At 40.1% G+C, this 20,761-nt stretch overlaps 1 protein-coding gene across 2 annotated transcripts in view; it reads right to left on the reverse strand.

The window, feature by feature from the left end:
- Positions 1-497: 497 nt before the first annotated feature.
- The window catches only part of RFC1 (replication factor C subunit 1), an 83,820-nt gene continuing 63,556 nt past the window's right edge, over positions 498-20,761 (reverse strand). Inside the window, exons 13-25 of one of the 2 annotated variants that reach the window (XM_021675655.2) lie at positions 19,742-20,138; positions 17,735-17,847; positions 16,007-16,121; positions 14,327-14,418; positions 14,007-14,144; positions 13,768-13,863; positions 13,546-13,644; positions 10,935-11,089; positions 10,692-10,809; positions 8,641-8,786; positions 4,675-4,888; positions 2,889-3,080; positions 498-1,882 (exon numbers count right to left, since the gene is read on the reverse strand). In XM_021675655.2, the coding sequence (XP_021531330.2) occupies positions 1,799-1,882; positions 2,889-3,080; positions 4,675-4,888; positions 8,641-8,786; positions 10,692-10,809; positions 10,935-11,089; positions 13,546-13,644; positions 13,768-13,863; positions 14,007-14,144; positions 14,327-14,418; positions 16,007-16,121; positions 17,735-17,847; positions 19,742-20,138 (1,959 nt within the window). In that variant the 3' untranslated portion in view covers positions 498-1,798. The remainder of the gene's footprint in view (positions 1,883-2,888; positions 3,081-4,674; positions 4,889-8,640; positions 8,787-10,691; positions 10,810-10,934; positions 11,090-13,545; positions 13,645-13,767; positions 13,864-14,006; positions 14,145-14,326; positions 14,419-16,006; positions 16,122-17,734; positions 17,848-19,741; positions 20,139-20,761) is intronic. The other variant, XM_021675656.2, reaches the window with a different exon arrangement.

The following is a 20,761-nucleotide window of genomic DNA, read 5'->3' on the forward strand; positions in this document are numbered from 1 at the left end:
GGTGGCTCCAATGAAGACTCAACCCCAATAAAGACCAGTCAGATTCACATCCAAACTGCTGCAGAACCACCAACTCCCTCCTACCATGAGTCTCAGTCATTCACCTCATGGTCACGAGGGCTTCAAAGAGGAATCAAACAGACCTATGTTGCCATCCTCATATAATAAAGGGCATATTTACAATTTTTAATTCTAAAAGAAATGCTATCTATTTTACACACATATCATCCCAATCTTCTGCTTAAAACATTTAAAATTAAAAACAAAATCACAATGACCAAGTGAAGGACACTATGCAGCATTCTGCTGCATGGGGATTCAAGTCCCTTTCCTGGGGCTACAGAAGAACTAGGGAGAAGTGACCTGCATATCCAAAAGGAACAAAAATGGAACATGAATAGGAAAGCCAGCCTCACCCTAGTGGTGAGAAAACCTTTCCTGAAGCAGAAAAGTTTCAAGACAGACTTTAACAAAGACAGGGTCATGACTCAGCAGGCAAGGGCTTAAGGCAATGTTTTATTTCCATAACGAGTTAATCTCCTTAAAGGACATTTTTTCACACTGGTAAATACAGTTTACATGTCTCAAGAGCTTTGTCTCATCACCCAAACAAGACTACCAGTTCCTTAAAAGCAGGGAATACGATCCTTATTTTACATTCATTTTAGTATATACCTCACAGAGGTAGCACAGACCTCTGAGCAATTACTGACAAGATTAAAAAATAGCTAGACATCTAAATTCCAGGGCAGGTCCACAGCCTCAGGGCCACTTAACACATACAGTTATAGGAATAACCTCAACTTCCAACAGGGTTCGTGGAAGCCATCGCAGGACAGGACCAGATTTCCTACTGGCAAAGTGAACAAAAACCAGTGTTCATTTTGTCCCCCACTGTAGTGAACTTAAGAGCCTGACCCAACCTGGTTCCTACTGGTTTGGACCTGATGGGTTGAGACTCCAGCAGGATAAGAATGTCTGAGAATCTTCTGCAGCCTCCCACACTGCAAAGCCCCATAACAGACCTCTCCGTGAAATCCTATTCACAGCAGAGACGTCGTCAGCATACACAGAGGGAGTGAGCTGGGGAATCTAAGTTCTGACTCCTCAACTGCCAATGTTATGTTTCACACAACAGGTTAGTAAGGAATACAGTGAGCTTTTTAATCCAATAATTTGCAAATTAATAAGTAATATACCAACATAATATTTTGCTATACAAGATGGCAATCTTAAAAAGAATTTATACATGTATGATGTGGAACATTTTTATTCCTAATTTATACTTTGAAAAATATCTGATAATGCACAAAGAATACCCAGTTGTAGGTGGTGACTGTTTTGTATAATCATTTATTTACAAAATTTCACCACATAATAGGAACTACCTTTTAAAAAAAAACAATCAGCATTGGTCCTATAAAGGCCATTAGGATAAATTCTTAAGCCTAAAAAAGATGCCTTAGTATTACTGTTCCCAGGCTCATTAACTAAAATCTGACTCCAAAGTCCAGGTGTAGTTTCTAGTTCCAATTCTACAGTCATTCAGAAGCATGTCTAACTAGACTGACAGGGGACAGTGGAGGACCCAGGCAGTCCTATCAACCTCTATAAGAGGTGTACATGAGCCTACTGCTCATACCCTTCTAGCTGTACCACCCTTCATTGACAATGGGACACCAGATCATCCCATTATGCTAAAACATGGTTGCTCTGGGAAAAAACAAGGCTTTCTCTAGCTCAGCTGGACTGGTCAGGAGGGAGAGTAAAAAGTGGCTGTTGTAAGTGAAAAATGATTTCATTTCTTCGAACTTTTTCCTTTTCCTTTTCTGGACTCCTTATCTTTTTCTGGTTTTGAAGGCTTTGAAGATTTTGTCTTTTTCTGTTAGGAGAAGGGAGAAGATAACAAAATAGTTAATAGCTGGGTTTATGAGTAAACGAAATAAGTTCATCTCTACAACAAATCTAATCTTTACCTGCAACTTAATTAAAAAAGAAGAGAGGCTGCAAACATCAAGATCTTGAACGACTGCTACCGTGATGCGCTTACTTTCAAGCAACAACTGCACTACTTATAGCCTTTAAAAGCTGGCAGTAAAAACTGAGAGGGCATTTAGAATTTAGAACTAAGATCTGTTCCCCATGTAAGGCAGCTTCTTGATTTAAAACAGATGTATACTTAAGACAAAATAAGCAAGAGAAAATTTACAAATAGGGTAATGTTTGCATGAAGAATTTCCTCTTCTTTCGGTTTCAGATTAGAGGTGTAAACACAGTCATTTTGTGAAAGGGGAAGAGAGACAGAGAGACAGACAGACCAGAGGGTCTAAATGAGAGCCATGGTGGAGAAGCCCACTATTCCTTTTCCTGCATATAGAAAACAGAAATGAAGGGCAAGAAGCACCCACACTCAGCAAAGGACAGAGGAGGATCGGAAGAGATTCCTTGGCTCAGCCAGCTGTAAACAGGAGGCTGACACTACAATTGATTTGCATCTTTCCCAGCAAAAGACAAGAATGTTTTGCTCTGAGAAACTTCTACAAAGCAGTTTAGTGGCTATAGCAAAACATAAACAGCAGAAGAAACTTTTGTTAAAAACGTTTTTCTTGAAACCATACAACAATGGCCAGATCAATAAAAATGGTACTTTTTCTAACAGAACATATGGCCATCAGTATCATGGCCTGTTTTGTTGTTTGGCTCTTCGACTACTCTAAGAAACTGTTTATAAAAATGAAATCTATACCATCTCCACCTTCAACCATGGTGAACAAAAAAAAAACTTACTATTTTCAATTTACTCTATGTGCTGAAAAGCCCCTATTATTCACCAGGCAAGGAAAGACCATCTACTTTGAGGTCCTCCTGTCTGTGGCTTAAAATACTACCTTGATCATGGCATCAGTCTCTATAGCATCTTGGTCTTTCTCATCAGATTGAGAGTCATCTTCATTTAACTCTTCATTGTATTCCGAATCCAGGGATGGGCTTGTGCTATGTCTAGATGCCTTTATAGCTTGAAGTGAATATGGAGTAAGGTGGGCTTCCTTATTGTAAGCTCTTGTGAAGGCTGCTTTCACCTATATGAAAGGAGTAGAGGGAGTTTTTAAAAATCTAAGTGCCAAACAATTCTTTTAAACTCTGAAAGTCTAAAGAGACCCTGGGAGCCCCTTGCAACTGTTTGCAAAACATTTATGCATATACATGTAAATCTAAGCATGTGTATGGATAAGTTCCATATTTTTCATAACATTCTTAATAGAGCCCATGACAAAAAAGAGTGAAGGCCGGGTGCGGTGGCTCACGCCTCTCCATGAGAATCTTGAACCTGGGAGGCGGAAGTTGCAACGAGCTGAGATCATGCCACTGCATTCCAGCCTGGGTGACAGAGTGAGATTCTGTCTTAAAGAAAAAAAAAAAAAGTTATTTGGGAACTCCAGACAGACAAACAAAAGGTCACTTCAAGTCATCACGTTTACCTATTCAGCATTCTCCACATTTCTACAAAGTAGTAAGCAAAGCTAATCAGTGAATCAGTAAATCAAAAAGGGGCTCGGCTGGGCACAGTGGCTCACGCCTGTAATCCCAGCACTTTGGGAGGCCAAGGCAGATCACATGAGGCCAGGAGTTCAAGACCAACCTGGTCAACATGGTGAAACCCCAACTCTACTAAAACTAAAAAAATTAGCTGAGCATGGTGACATGCAACTGTAATCCCAGCTACTTGGGAGGCTGAGGCATGAGAATCACTTGAACCCCAGAGGTGGAGGTTACAGTAAGCCGAGATTGCACCACTGAACTTCAGCCTGGGCGACAGAGTGAGGCTGTCTCAAAAAAAAAAAAAAGTGTGTGTTGGGGGTGCTCATGATAAGGTACAGGTTGGCCTTTAATTTCCACAAAATACATGAGTTACCTTTTCCATAATAATAGTAGTAGTTACTTCAAAATACTCAGTAACTTGGAAGCCTTAATTTCAAGCTTCTAAACATAGTTCCTGAATTAGTCCATGAATTCTAACAACAGACGTCTGCTGCGAGAATTTGCTGATAAAGTCGGGTAAAAATTCTGGAGAGGGAAAACTAGACATAGAGAAGACGCAGAGAATATGTCTTCTAAAACACATTTGTTACACAGGTATAAGAGTAGGGTATTGGATGTTACATATTCCTAATGTATCACTTTAGTTTTTTGTGCTCATTATAAGAAAAGTAGGGATATATTATTACAGAGATTATCCAACTGGAATAAATACTGAATCCACAGATTAGGTAGACTAAAAAAGAAAATGTATAAAAATCCTCAGCCAGTAAACACATTTTATTTTTACAATTAATTACCACCAGAGCTCATAGCTCACTTAATTCCCTAGGCTCATCCTCCCACCCTTTATAAAGAATATGTTTATATTTGCTCACATGAGGCCTTCAAATTTCACTTCCTGCTTTTTCACTGAGCATAAAGCAATGATAGAAATACAAATTGTAAAATACAGAAGTCTACTCTTAATACTGCATTCAAATAGTATTTTTGGAAAATACAGGCCAAAAGAAGCAACAAGCATTTAAGGGGAAATAGTAAATCTTTTTTTAAAGCATCTAAAACACCTCTAAAGTATTGTTAGTACAAACCTGGTAATTACAAAATGATGGAGAACCAGTAAGTGACACTATTTACCTTGGGATCCAGCTTTGAAAAGGGACTAGGTTTGCCACCCCAGCTGCTAATTTCCATGATACTCTCAAAGTCTTCTTTCATCAAATAATATGTGTCCATAAGTGCAACAACATCCTGTACTCCATCTACTCCTTGTGAGGTCAAAGGCTGTACAAGTGCATCCCTTAGATGTGACAGATAATCCATGTTTACCGTCCTTTTGCTGGAGTAAGTTCTGAAACCACAACAAAAGAGATATAGTCAACGGCAAACTATCAAGTCAAGTCATACTGTGCATATCAGCACTGAGTTAATTCAGGCAGAGTCCAATCCAATTTCAATATTGATGAATGGAACGTCTACTATTTGACAGCCAGCTGGTGTAGGGAAAGCCCAGCACCACAGCATGAGAGTAATGGATACACATCAATGTGCCCAATGGAAGTTTCCTATTTACCTATATCAGTGACTAAAAAAACAAATGTGGGTTCTACTTCTACCCTACCCTTAAGGCCCAGGCAACAGAGTGTTTGTGTTCATAAATGTTACTCATTCTAAGTTCTAAAATATTAAAAACACCAATATAAGGCAATGAAATAAATTCCCTATCTCAAGTGTGTGAATGTAACACCTTTTGGTCTCTGATTATAACATACAAAATTATATATGAATGCGTCCCTCACATTTCCTAATACTGTTACTCTGAAATCTTCAGTTCTAGAGCTGGCTTCTCCCCAGTTCCAAGAAAACTGCAGAGTGTGTGCCCACAAAATCAAAAAGTGATCCACACTGGCCAGAGGAAGGTTTAGGGAAATAGTCTCATCTGAGAACTAAAATGTTATCATAAAATGACTCTTTCTCTCTTAAATGTTATCACTTCTTAAAAACAGAAAACAACTGAAGAAAACAATATTTGAAATGCCACCATCCTAAATCTTTCCAACCTAGCTGCCTCTATCTTCAAACCAGGCAATTACATGTATACATATTTTATGTATTTTTTTTTTTTTTTTGAGACAAAGTCTCACTCTGGTTGCCCAGGCTGGAGTGCAGTGGTACAATCTCAGTTCACTTCAACCTCCGCCTCCTGGGTTCAGGCAATTCTCCTGGGAATCAGCCTTCCGAGTAGCTGGCATTACAGTCACACACCACCACGCCCGACTAATTTTTTTTGTGTATTTTTAGTAGAAACAGGGTTTCACCATGTTGGCCAGGCTGGTCTCGAACTCCTCACATCAGGTGATCCACCCATCTTGGCCTCCCAAAGTGCTGGGATTACAGGCATAAGCCATCATGCCCAGCCTGTATACATATTTTAAACAAGCAACCTCAAAAGCTGTTGTTATCAGAACCAACATCAGAATCAGAAAGAAATGCTTCTTTACAAACTATGGGTTCTGCTCCTGCCTTCAAGGAACTGAGTATGTGAACCACAAGAAGCCACAGCTTTTCTCCTGATCAGAAATCTAGACTCTTGCCCTTGCAACTATTTTATTACCTAGACAAAGAGGTTTTAAAACTCTATTTTAATTTCATCGAATTCCTCTAGATTTAGTCTTCCATAATTAAGCACATTAGTACTTAAAGAGAGGTAGTGTGAGTTCCTAAGCCACAGTACCCCAAAAAATCATGAAACCATTTCCAAAATTGTTCTCCTACAATTTTTTTAAATATCATCATCTTCTAGTAGACTCACAGAGTATTAAATCTAGAAAAGTCAAAGATGCCATCTAGTGTACCTAAACCAAGGGCTCTTAACCTCAGGAATCTGTAATTCCCCTAAAAGGGGATATTTTCTTTGTGGATCTGTGATTGTCAGGGGAATAAAAATCAAAGCATTCATATTCTCAAAGGCATCTATGACTCCAGAAAACATTACAAACCAATAATTAAATCACACCTCCATTTTTTTAAAGAAGAAAAATTGAGGACTACAAAAGTTCAATGACTTGATCAGGGCTAAAAAGTTAAGTAGGAAGGTCTTAATTTACTTTAAAAATTGTGAATTCACTATAAATGTCCTTGCTGATAATAATGGTCTATACTGCTGGCTGACAAAGCCTCGGTTCCTACCCCCAAAAATGTTCGGTCTAATGAGGGAAGGGGACAGACATACAGAAGAATAGCCATAAAACAACCCAAAGTCCAGGGCTCAAAATCTACATGGAGTCTAGTGGGAGCATCCGAGAGGGCTGCCCCAGGGCAGAGTGACCCTTGACCTTTAAAATCGGTGGCAGGCAGGGAGCTGGAAAACAGTGAGAGGCAGCCACAGCCTGACCAATGAGAAGAGCCATGGGGAAAGCAGCCTTTTCAGCTTCCAGAGGCCACCTATACATCTTGGCTGATGGTCCCTGTCTCCATTCTCGAGGCCAGGCGTAGCACCCTCAGATCTTTCTAACTGACACTGCTGACTCCCTTTACAAAGACCCTTGTGATGACTAATCCAGGAAAATCTTCCCAGCTCAAGATGGGGACTGAGGGTCGATGCCTTCTAAGATCTTGATAAACTTGTGTTGTTTTAAGCCATTATGTGTGTGGTAATTTGTTACAACAGCAACAGAAAACTAATACATGGGTAGCAAAAAAAGACTCATGCTATAGGTTAAAAGAGAATAAGAGAACGCAGTAGAATTTTACAGGAACAGAAAACAGGAACTAGCTCAGTTCAGCTCCAACCAAAACTTAAAATTGGAATGAAGGATTAAATATTAATATTCCCTCCAGGGAGCAGATGGCAAATCAAGATCACTTAAGTAGTTCATGGCTAAAAATGAATCCACAGGCCGGGTGCGGTGGCTCACACCTGTAATCCCAGCACTTTGGGAGGCTGAGGCAGGGAGATCACTTGGGGTCAGGAGTTCGAGACAAGCCTGGGCAACATGATGAAACCCCATATCTACCAAAAAATACAAAAACTAGCTGGGCGTGGTGGCGGGCACCTATAATCCCAGCTACTTGGGAGGTTAAGGTGGGTGAATCACTTGAACCCGGAGGCAGAGACTGCAGTGAGCAGAGATCGCAACACTTCATTCCAGCCTGGGTGACAGAGTGAGACACTGCCTTTTAAAAAAAAAAAAAGAAGAAGAATCCACGAAATGTACTTAATATTTATGTGTATATGTGTATGCACATTTTCCAAATTTCCAAACTTAAACAAAATTGTACCAAATGCAAGTATTTCTGAACTTCGTTAAACTTTTCCAGGCACATTTGTTTTCAATGATCTGAGCAGCCTCCTCCTGTTACATGCTAACCTGTATTTCCTATCCCAAATGACTAAGTCAGTTTATTACTAGAACAATCGGTAAAAAATAGTTCATTTCAGCCAGGTGCAGTGGCTCATGCCTGTAATTCCAGCACTCTGGTAGGCCGAGGTGGGAGGATCATGAGGTCATAAGATCAAGACCATCCTGGCCAACATGGTAGAACCTCATCTCTACTAAAAATACAAAAATTAGCTGGGCGTGGTGGCATGTGCCTGTAATCCCAGTTACTCGAGAGGCTGAGGCAGGAGAATCACTTGAACCAGGAAGTCAGAGATTGCAGTGAGCGGAGATTGCGCGACTGCACTACAGTCTGGCGACAGAGCAAGACTCCATCTCAAAAAAAAAAAGTTCATTTCTTTAAACAGTTCATTTTTTTTCCTATTAATTATTCAGAAGCTGTTCCCACTAGTAATAGGCATAATCACAGTAACAATAAATAACAGTGCTACCTAAGACTTACACAGTATTTAAAATTTTAAATTATGGCATCTACTATTTTATTCTCCAAAGTATCCTTTTAAGTGGTAAAACAAGTGTTACACTGATTACAAATGATAAAACTCAGGCCCATAAAATATAAGGAACTTATCCAAGATCATTCATCTAGTTCACAATAAAATAAAAACTAAAACACAAATCTTTTGACTCATATGATCGTTATTAGATAAAGACCAAATATACCAAATCAATAAAGTACCAGAAACAGAGTTATCCCACCTACCTGAGACTCATATGCAAGGCCAGGTCCTGAACAATGCGATCATGTTTGCCTGTAGATGAGTGCTTCCCCAGCCAGCCTGGGAAGGTGGGAAACTGGGTCATGTACCCCCTCATCAACTCTCCAGGAAGAACACTGGCATAAATGGCCTGAAAAAAATCAACTGCAATCCAGAATTTATGTTCGGTACAAAGTTACTTCCTTACCAGTCATTGGCTTCTAAACGGTCTATGGAAAATAAAGCAACACTGTCCCGAATACCTACTGACAGGGCAGTCAGATGTTTTCTCTCACTCTGATCCGCTGGTACAGGAAACTCCTCCCAGAGAAAACAACAGATTGTGGTACACACCTTGATCCAACATGTTACGGCCCCCAGGGAGATCATCTTCCCAACTCAGCCTCCTCAAGCAACTAACTTCAACATACCAGTTACCTCACCGATGCCAACATCACAGCAAAGAATTAGCTTAAGAGGGATATAATGGTCTTTAACATAAATGATTGGCAGCATAGGTAGATTAAAGCATGGAAAGACTAATGATTACAGTCGAGTAAACTGGCACTTGAGAAAAGTTTTTTAAAAATGTATCTTTAGATGTCTATGTCCAGGGTCTTCACTTTCTTAAAGGCTGGAATTATAGTCTACATAAATTTTGTATACTACTGTATTCTAGTAATTCCCTCACAAGCACTTTTTCATATTCGATAATCTTTACAAATAGTTTTAAAGGCTATAAATACTACTTCAAGAGAATTCATAATCATTCTCTTATTACTAGACATGGAGATTTTCTCTAATTTTTTGGTATCAGAACCAACACTTAGGAAGCATTTTTGTACATTAAGCTTTTCCTGTGTTAAAACATTATGCCTTTAAGGTACAATTATTAAGGAAACAGAACTAAACACATAAAATGTAAAAGAAAAGATTCTGGGCCAGGCGCAGTGTGGCTCATGCCAGTAACCCCAGTACTTTGGGAGATGGGCAGATAGCTTGCACCCAGGAGTTCAAGACCAGCCTGGCCAACACGGTGAAACCCCGTGTCTATAAAAAATACAAAAATTAGCTGGCATGGTGGCACACACCTATAGTCCCAGCTACTTGTGGGGCTGAAGCAGGAGGATCACTTGAGCCCAGGAGATCAAGGCTGCAGTGAGCCACGATCACATCATTGCACTCTAGCCTGGGTAACAGAGTGAGACCTTGTCTTTAAAAAAAAAAAAATTGTATCTCCAGAATGAAACTTTGTTCCTTATTTTCAAGCAATGTGTAGGTAGAATTAAGAGAAGCATTAGGCCTTCTGGAAGTGTCTTATTTTATTACTCAGGGCAGTAATTCTGTATAACTATATAAAAAAAAAAATAATGCTCTTAATTACAAATGTCTACCAAATTCTATTTTGAGTTAAAGAGCTCAACCTAAATACAGTACCCAATATAAAACTGCCTTTTTAGCAAGGAAGAAGAAAATCCTAATTAATGCATCAGAGACATGACTGCTGGCCTGCCCTAGCTGCACTGCTTCTAGGAGCCGCTACTAAGCGACCATCTAGGACAGCCAAAAATATCCAAAAAGAAAAAAACAAGGATTCTTAAAACACAGCAAATGAAACTTTTGATTCAAATCTTACAAGCAAAATCTAACATTCCTATTTCTATGTGTCCATTTACATTAAAAAAGTTTTGAAATACAGAAAAATAAGCCCAGATTAAGAAACAGACAATAGTTACCACAGAGTATTGTAATCTGTAACAGATTGTATTTTTGCCACAAGAGCCATACCATTTATCTGGTATTTAAAATAACTACAGGATTAGTCAGCATGGTGGCAGGCACCTGTAATCCCAGCTACTCTAGAGGCTGAGGCAGGAGAATCTCTTGAACCCAGGAGGCAGAGGCTGCAGTGAGCCGAGATCACGCCACTGCACTCCAGCCTGGGCGACAGAGAGAGACTCGATCTCAAAAATAAAATAAGTACAGGAGCTAAAAGCTACTGAGTTCTCTTTTCAGGAAAGCAGAGCCTGCACTTCAGGGAGAACCCTCCGCTCACCTGTGTAGGCAGAAGACTCCAGTTTTGCTTACTCCGAATCTGGCTGTCCACTAAGTCACCGTCGCATATGCTGTCTGCTGCTCGGCTTAAAAGCATCAAGTGCTTTTTCATGTCACCCCTGCAGGAAAGAACCTGTCTGGATTATCCCACTCTTCACACCCCAAGTCCCTCCTTCGCAAGTAGTTAGCCTTCACAGTGCTGGAAGGATACTAAGCATGTCTCTCACCAGCTCTGGACACTCACCCTGCAGCTACAGGCTTCACATGTATATAGTTTTCCTGGACAAAGAGGGGTGCTATTGAATAATCATGAAAAAAGAGATCTGATTTGTCCACAAGTGACATGTGAGCAGTCTCCTCTCCAGCTGCAAACACTTTCCGGGCAACATCAAATGGGCCCTGAAAAAAGAGAGGGACACATCTAATAAAATGGCCAAAATTCAAAACACTAACATCACCAAATGGAACGAGGGTATGGAACAAGAAGAACTCCATTCATTGCTGGTAGGAATGCAAAACTGTACCATTTGGTAGTTTCTTACAACGTTAAACATATTCTTAACATATGATCCAGCAACCACGTTTCTTGGTATTCTCCCAAATGAATTAAGAACTATGTTCACACAAAAACCTGCACACGGATGTTTATAAGCAGCTTTATTTATAATTACCAAAAGTTGGGAGCAACCAAGATGTCTTTTCAGTAGGTAAATGAACAATTAAACTGTGGTACATTCAGACAATGTAATATTATTCAACAATAAAAAGAAGTGAGCTATGAAGTCATGAAAAGACATGGGAAGTGGGGTGGGCACAGTAGGTCACCCGGTAATCCCAGCACTCTGGGAGGCCAAAGTGGGCGGATCACTTGAGGTCAAGCGTTCCAGACCAGCCTGCTCAACATAGTAAAACCCCATCTGTACTAAAAATAAAAAATTGGCCAGGTGTGGTGGCTGGTGTCTGTAATCCCAGCTACTCGGGAGGCTGAGGTAAGAGAATCACATGAACCCGGGAGGCGGAGGCTACAGTGAGCCAAGATCACACCACTGTACTGCAGCCTGGGTGACAGAGACTCGGACTCAAAAAAAAAATAAAGACATGGAAGAACCTTATATGCTATTACTAAGTGAAAGAAGCCAATTGAAAAAGTCCACATGCTACATGATTCCAACTATACCACATTCTGGAAAAGGCAAAATTATGGACACAGTAGAAGGATCAGTGGTTGCCAGGGGTTGTAGAGAGGAAGGGAGGAAAGGAAGAATGAATAGGTAGAGCACAGAGGATTTTCAGGACAGTGAAACATGTATACAGTGGTGAATACATGTCATTATATTTGTCAAAACCATACAATGTACAACACCAAGAGGGAATGCTAATGTATACGATTAACTCTGGGTGATAATAAGGTATCAATGTAAATTCATCGATTATAACAGATATACCACTCTGGTAGGGGATGTTGGTGGTGGGAGAGGCTGTGCGTGTGAGGGGGACAGGAAGTATGTGAGAACTCTCTGTACCTTCCACTCAATTTTGTGTGAGCCTAAACTGCTCTAAAAAAATAAAGCGTAGGCCGGGCACGATGTCTTACGCCTGTAATCCCAGAACTTTGGGAAACCTAGGCAGGTGGATCACGAGGTCAGGAGTTTAAGACCATCCTGGCCAATATGGTGAAACCCCGTCTGTATTAAAAATACAAAAATTAGCTGGGTAAGGTGGTGCGTTCCTACAATCCCAGCTACTCGGGAGGCCGAAGCAGGAGAACTGCTTGCGGAGGTTGCAGTGAGCTGAAATTGCGCCACTGCACTCCAACCTGGGCTACAGAAGAAGACTCTGTTAGAAGGGAGGGTAGGGTAGAGAGGAAGGGTGGGTGGGGGAGGGAGGGGATGGGGGGAAGGAAGGAAAGAAGGAGGGAGGGAGGGAGGGTATAGGCCAGAGGTGGTGGTTCACACCTGTAATCCAGCACTTTGGGGGCCACAGCAGGAGAATTGTTTGAGGCCAGGAATTCAAGACCAGTCAGGAAAACATAGCGAGACCTTGTCTCTACCAAAAATTTTAAAAATTTAAATAAATAAGAAAGTGTATTAACTTTTTTAGAATTTGCTTAATCATTGCTCTAATGATAAATTCTGATTAGCAACTAGGTAAAATACAACACAGAAGTAACTGATACAGACTTCTAGTTTCAGAGAGGCTATTAAACTAAACCATTTGACATGGATTATTCTGAACAGTGCAAAACCATTCCGAGCATTTGAAAGCCAAAGATAAGGAACTCTGGAAAAGCCCATTTTATAACTGTTGAAGCATGAGTATAATTTAAAATGTATCCCTTTCTCAAAATTTATAATAGACATTGACAATCTTTGAGAAAAAATTCATTTGAATTAGAAACACTTTTAGCAACTGTCTGTACTTTTTTTTTTTTTTTGAGGCGGAGTTTTGCTGTTGTTACCCAGGCTGGAGTGCAATGGCGCGATCTTGGCTCACCGCAACCTCCGCCTCCTGGGTTCAAGCAATTCTCCTGCCTCAGCCTCCCGAGTAGCTGGGATTACAGGCGCGCACCACCGTGCCCAGCTAATTTTTGTATTTTTAGTAGAGATGGGGTTTCACCTTGTTGACCAGGATGGTCTCCATCTCTTTACCTCGTGATCCACCCGCCTCGGCCTCCCAAAGTGCTGGGATTATAGGTGTGAGCCACCACGCCCAGCCCTGTCTGTACTTCTTACTATAAATATCCCTGGATTCCATAGGCATATCAAGAAACTATATTAACTATTTCTATCCAGCTACCTAGAGAACAACAAGTGTTTTGGCTTGGGAAAGTAACTAAGACATGGAAATTTATTTACCATTTTGATATCCTTTTTGGCCCTGTGAGAATCAGCCTTGGCCTGGTCATAGGTTAATGCTTTACTTCGTGCACACCACATACTCAGATTATGTAAAACCTAGAAGAATCACAAGTAAGACAATGTCAAGATAGGAAAATCCCATTGTTCCCCATCCCTACAAGTTTGAAAGAATTAATTAAAAATAATCAGCAACTGTTACATAATATGTATTTAATTTACCTGTCTGATATCTTGATTGGCTCCCAAAATTATTTCATTCATAGCTGGAGGGGGAATCTTTAAACCTTCTTTAAATGCAATAGACATCATAGCACCCTGAGATCGACAAGGGAGGAATCTTCAGTGATTTTTTTAAACTCATATAATCAGATATTTTTAAAATATTTATCAGGTACTTTTAAAAACTGACCCTTAAATAAATAGACTAATGTGATGGAAAAAAATTTCAGTCATCATACCTTAATCTGTTCAACCCGAGGTCTTTGAAAACGAAGATCAAAACAATAATGAACCAGAGAACGAATCTTGGGATGATTTCTATCATTGCACATACAAATAATGGGAATTTTAGTATGTTTTATCAGGCCAATTAATTCCTGAAAGGCAAGTTTGCAACACAAAAATAATTATTTAAAAAATGACAAATACCACACAAGGTAGTTTAGGTTCTAAATATCTCCTCAGCAACATGCCTTAACTGCTATAAATAGGAGAATGACGATGTTTTAAGAATCTAAATATCAGTAATGAAACTGCAAAAATACACCACTTGGATTACCTGAATTCCTCCCCTATCCTCATTGCCTGCCATGCCATCTACTTCGTCCATGATGAGAGCATGTTTCGTGCTTACCGAAGAGGCTGCTCCATCTGACCCAGGTTGAGGAGCAACGAGATGAGACAAAAACAAAATAACAATTGTTCAAAAACTGCTTCTCTGTAGAAAGTTAGATAAAACATATTAAACTTCAAACACTATAAGAATATGCAGCGTTGGACTAGAGTGTTGTTAAAGAAAAAGAATATGCAGTGAAGAGAAACTCTCCCTGCCACCCCTTCCACTGCAGACCCCAATTCCCTTCCCAGAGGCAAACAATAGTCTCTTATATGTCCCTAAAGAGATATTCTACACATAAATGCATAAAAATATACAACTGAGTTTTGTCATTTTTTTTTTTGGAGACAGAGTTTTGCTCTTGTTGCCCAAGCTGGAGTGCAATGGCACGATCTCAGCCCATTGCAACCTCTGCCTCCCGGGTTCAAGTGATTCTCTTGCCTCAGCCTCCAGAGTAGCTGAGATTACAGGCGCGCACCACCACACCCAGCTAATTTTTGTATTTTTAGTGGAGACGGGTTTTCACCATGCTGGCCAGGCTAGTCTTGAACTCCTGACCTCAGGTAATCCACCTGCCTCGGCCTCCCAAAGTGCTGGGATTACAGGTATGAGCCACCATGCCCGGCCAGTTTTGTCATTTTTATGTATTTTGGTAATTCATACTTTATCTGTAGTTATAGGACACATCATTTTTTAAGGCAATTTAATATTCCATTCTACACTTGTATCACACTTTACTTAATCACTATCTATTAATGAAATATATAGGATGCTTCCAGGCTTTTTTCTATTATATCATACTAAATAGCTATCCTTATCTATATGGCATATATATGCCACTTTGCACATATGAAAGTATAATAAATGCTAAATTCCAGCAATTAGAATTTCTGGGCTAGAGGGTATATGTAATTTGAGAAATATTGCCGGACTACTCTCCAGAGTTGTACCAATTTACCCTCCCACTCGCCATGTCTAAGAGTGATATTTCCTGAGCAAATTATTTTGAACAATGTGAAGGCACCAAGAATTCAGGTGACAAAACGACACAGTATCGGCTCTAAATAGGCCCTGTGTGGTCCTTCATTTGAATATCTTATTTTCCATGAACTCAGCTACAACCTGAAACACAGTGGGCACTTGCACACCATCTTCTCTTCTACTACTTTTGCCTGCAATAACCTCTTCCACCTCCAAATGGTTTTCTTTCTCATTCTTCAAGGTCTTTCCAAACAATTACCACCCCTTTTACTCAATGCCCCAAACATAATTACTACTTCATCTGCTGGTCTTAATACCTTACTCATCACACTGTATTACATACAGTTTAATTTTCTTTCTCTCTTTACAGGATTCACCTGTGAATCCTCTAAAATCATATAAACAACACATAAATATGTGCATGTACACATTTTTATCATATTCTCGAAAACCTCTAAGACCTATGAAAGGGTAAGATACTACCCCATAAGAGTGACATCTGAGGACTTTATTATTCTCTTGTTAGCCCCAGAATTTAATAGGGTGCTTGGCACACAACCTGTGTTCAATACTGGTTACTGAACATTGAAATGAACATATTTTTCTTACATAACAACAACAGCAGTTCAAAAAGCCACATACTTGAATAAAAGCCTTTGATGCTGGTATTGTTCAGTGACTCAGCAACAATCGCCTTCAAACTGTTCTTACTTCGGGTGTCACTTGCATTCAGTTCCACGTAGCTGTATCCCAACTCCTAATCAAAATATTGGAAACCACTGATGGCACAATACGAATTAACTACACCAACCCCACTAAGAAAGGCCAGTTAAGAAAGAAACGGGGTATAAAAATCACAAAAACTATAGGTAAAAATATAAAGTATGATATTAACAGACAATGAGATTAACTACAGTATGCCTTACAATATTAGAAATTTTTAGAATATCATATACATACATAAAACAGACACATATAAACACAAATAAGTTTGGTCTTTAAACTTCAGCTGAAATTGCTAATCTGGAAGAATATATTTGAACAAACAATTTTACCAAATTTACTACTTAAAGTCCTCAAAAAAGAATTAAATATAATCATCCCAAGAATTCAATATCAGACACAAAGTTAATCTATTATAAGATATGGGCCAGGTGCAGTGGCTCACACCAGTAATCCCAGCACTTTTGGGAAGCTGAAGTGGGTAGATCACTTGAGGTCAGGAGTTCGAGACCAGCCTGGCCAACATGATGAAACCTCAACTCGACTAAAAATACAAAAACTTAGCTGGACATGGTGGCACATGCCTGTAGTCTCAGCTACTCAGGAGGTTGAGGCACAAGAATCACTTGAACCCAGGAGGCAGAGGTTGCAGTGAACCAAGATCATGCCAGTGCACTCCAGCCTGGGTGGCAGAGTGAAACTATATCTCAAAACAAAACAAAAGTTAAAAATGAAGATACTAAAAACTAATCCTCTCTAAGATAATTTATAAAGTTAAATCATTCTTTGTCAAGCTATCCCAATAAACAATTTTTCTTTGAAATCAGGAAAATTTAAATTATTCTGATTCATTTCCCAAAACTGATCAGCTTATGTCTTAACTCAATTCCTAAAAAACATGATGATAATAATAAAGGGAGAAAAAAAAGTTGTGTTCACAACTGTAGAGGCTAGGAAAAAAATATAGTTTTGCTTTTTTGTTGTTTATAAATACAGTGAAAACAGATGAAATCTGTATTTAAATTTTATGCACAGACGCATACAACAAAGACCAAAAGAAACCACAAGCTTATGCAGCAGAGGATTGAGAAATCCAACAAGAAATTTCTAATCTCTTATTTCATCATTCTGATACCAACACATGAAATCTGATCTGCTCTAGTGCCTACATAAGTCAAGTTGTCCCACTGTCTACAGGGAGTCAGCCACAATAGAGACAACAGGAATGAAGGCAGGATCACACAGTGCTGAAAAGCAGAACCCTGAGTCGGGCTACCTGGGTACAAACTGGGCCTCCACCCTCCTCCCTAAGCCTATTTCATGTGACATGTGTGGATGATGACAGGACAGATCATTATTGAATACATCGAATTATTACAAGGGCATTAAGATATTTCCATCTTTCAGAGTCTAGAATACATGTTTTTGTTATCCATAATACACCCGTGTGCTTAGCACATTGCCTCGTTCATAGGTACTATTATAATTACCAATATTTTAAAAGGATAAAAATGACAAAGATCACCAGAACCAACATAGTTTATATATAGACACCACACACACGCACACACGTGGGCACACACTTTTATCCGCTAGCCATGACCACTTAAGGTTATCGGTCCAACCACACTGCAACAAAGCACCCACCTGACACACCAGGGAAGCTGTGGTGGTTTTGCCAACACCTGGAGGGCCTGACAGCAACACTGCTTTAAAACTAGAGCCATCATCTTTGCCGGCAAATTTACCAAACTTTGGTGCTAGGAAAAAAGAAGTTCCAGAGTGTTAACCTGTATTGCCTAACAGAAATTCAGGCATGGCAGGAATAGCTGTGCCTAAACTTCGCATAGAGAGCAGTCCTCCAGTTTAGTTTTACATTTCCAGAATATTTTCTACAAAGCATAAACAAGTTTCCAGAGCCTTCAGTGACATTCTAATTCCTACCTCACCCCCACCCAAAATAAAAAACTAAAACTAACTGGTTTTAAAGCTCTTGATTTGAAATAATAATTGTATGAGTTTCCTTTCCTATGAATGCACAGGCCAAGGATTAGGCTGCCTGGGCTCGATCCAGACTCCATCCATCCTCATGCCACCTCTTGCCAGCCGTGGGTACTTTAGAAGTGACTTAGCCCGTCTCTGCCTGCCTCCTTCCTTGTGAGACGAGTAGAACAACAGTAAAGTTGCTGGTAAGGATACTGTGAGGACGGAATGGCTGAGCACAGAGCCAGGTATGCTTCACTAAATGTACGCATAGCAGCTACATGGTCACAAGAAGAAGAAAATGACTTGAAGATGCTGTGTCTGCAACTATCTTGTGACAATCAACACTAGAGCCCTCTCCCTCCCCTCACCACAAGAGTGCCTGGCACATATGTCACACTCAATTCATACTCAATAACTGACCGAGACAATAGTTAAAGCATGGAGACAGGGACTAGAGTTTACCTGAAGCTTTAAAAAAGTCTTCTCGACCAGGTGCAGTGGCTCACATCTGTAATCTCAGCACTCTGGGAGGCTGAGGTGGGCAGATCACAAGGTCAGGAGTTCAAGACCAGCCTGGCCAGCATGGTGAAACCCCCGTCTCTACTAAAAATATAAAAAATTAGCCAGGCGTGGTGGTGGACACCTGTAATCCCAGCTACTCAGGAGGCTGAGGCAGGAAAATCACTTGAACGCAGGAGGTGGAGGTTTCAGTGAGCCGAGATCGTGCCACTGCCTCCAGCCTGGGTGATAAGAGTGAGATTCTGTCTCAAAAAAAAAAAAAAAAATGTATTATCCAGGCACATGAAATGCCTGTCCCCTCTTTTAAGGCAGATTTTATGAGGTTTCAGAATGAAAAAAAAAAAGTGATTTAACTTTAGTCCTGTATCATTACAATATATTATCTGTTATAAATAAACAGGCCTCATCGGCAATGATGATCGGCACTCTAGTCATCACTGGTCTATGTTGAAAACACTACTAAAACATTTGTGATCTGAAACCACAGTTCTGAAAGTACTTTGGACATCAAATATATATTGTGGCTTTTCACTCTCCACGACAAATACATCATAAACAAGGAGAGAAACTACAGAAGCAAAGGACTCTCAGGCCTTCCAGAGCAAATCGTGCTTGCCACTGGGAGTTTAGGCTGACTTCCCTGCATACAAGCCTCGGTTATGTATTCACGCCTTTCCTCTTAGTGCCCTTGCCACTCAGAGTCTTGCTCTCATATGGCTTCAGACCTGGGGATACATACTCTTTCCCAACCAACACCCACCCCTCCCTTTGCCTAGCTACCTCCTACTTGGGTTCCAAGTCTGAGCTTAGCCATCCCTTCCTCCAGGATGCGAGCACACACACCCTGGCCCTGACCACACATCCTCATCCTCGCAGCACCCTGGACTTACCCCTATAGCAGTACTTGGCACAATATATTTTAATGGCTGGTTCAGATATGCCTCCCCAACTGCCTGTGAGCTCCTGAGAGGGGCTGTTTTGTTCACAACACCACCAGCAGGGTCTAGTACTGCACCTGGGTTCAGATCAAGCTCTTAATAAATGCTTGCTGACAGATGAATGAACCATTAGATTTTCTCATATATGTGCCACTGAGCAATCACATGTTGATATACATATATACAAATATGAATGAGGTTGTAAAATCACCGTGTTTTTTATCTTTGGAAGAACTCTTGTGCCAGTTTCGGAGCCAGCGTAGGAGTTTATTGGCACAGCTCTGGTCACCTTGCTGTCCAATTATGGTCTTGAGCGAGGTTGGCTTATATTTATCCACCCAGAGCAAATTTTCCATTTTGTTTTCACTGCTGTCATCAGCCAAATTCCTAGCCTTGCTGTCACCACTTGTCTCCTCGGCCACCTGCTCCTTGAAATCCAGGCCTCTCCAAAACACATCTGTTTCCTTTTTTATTGTCTTTGCCAAACTGTCCCTTTTGGAAGTCAGCTTGCTCTTTTTAGATTCTGATTCCTTTTTAGATGGACTAATTTTCCTTTTTCCTTGTGCATTTTTTTGCGGTGTTCTCTCCAGTTTGGACTCTTTCTTCATCTTAAAAAGTAGAAAGGTGAGAAAAAAAGAAATCTGATGAAGCATACAGATTTCTATCCTGCTAAATGTACTACAGACAGCAATCAGAGATATCCAAGTGGGCTACTCAGCGTGGGCTACTCAGCTTGGGCTGAAGTTCTTTTCACAGTAGACTTTCCTGTTTGTGGAAATCACCACCTTCTAAACTACAAAAATTAACAAACACACCAGAAAGCACCCAAATGCAATTTCTAAAAGTGAGAACATGTTGGCTTTTTAAAAGCAGTAAGTACTCCAATTTCAGTTTGAAAAAAACAAGGCACAGTGTTAAGAGACTTAAGTTTTCTAATTAAAAGTTAATGCCTCTACAAAAACTTGTAGACAAATGTTCATAACCATATTACAGCTGAAAGATGGAACCAATCCAAATGTCCATCAACTAAAAAAGATAAACAAAATAGGGTGTATCTACACAATGAAACATTATTTACCCATAACAAGGAGTGAAGTACTGACACATGCCACAACCCAAGTCAACCTTGAAACCACTATACTAAGTGGAAGAAGCCAGACACAAGGGGCCACATATTCAAATGTCTCTATTTACACATGAAATGTCCAGAATAAAAATAAATAAATAAGAA

The sequence above is a fragment of the Aotus nancymaae genome, unplaced genomic scaffold (assembly GCF_030222135.1).
Source record: "Aotus nancymaae isolate 86718 unplaced genomic scaffold, 86718_ANA_hifiasm-v0.15.2.pri h1tg000006l, whole genome shotgun sequence".
NCBI classification, from domain to species: domain Eukaryota; kingdom Metazoa; phylum Chordata; class Mammalia; order Primates; family Aotidae; genus Aotus; species Aotus nancymaae.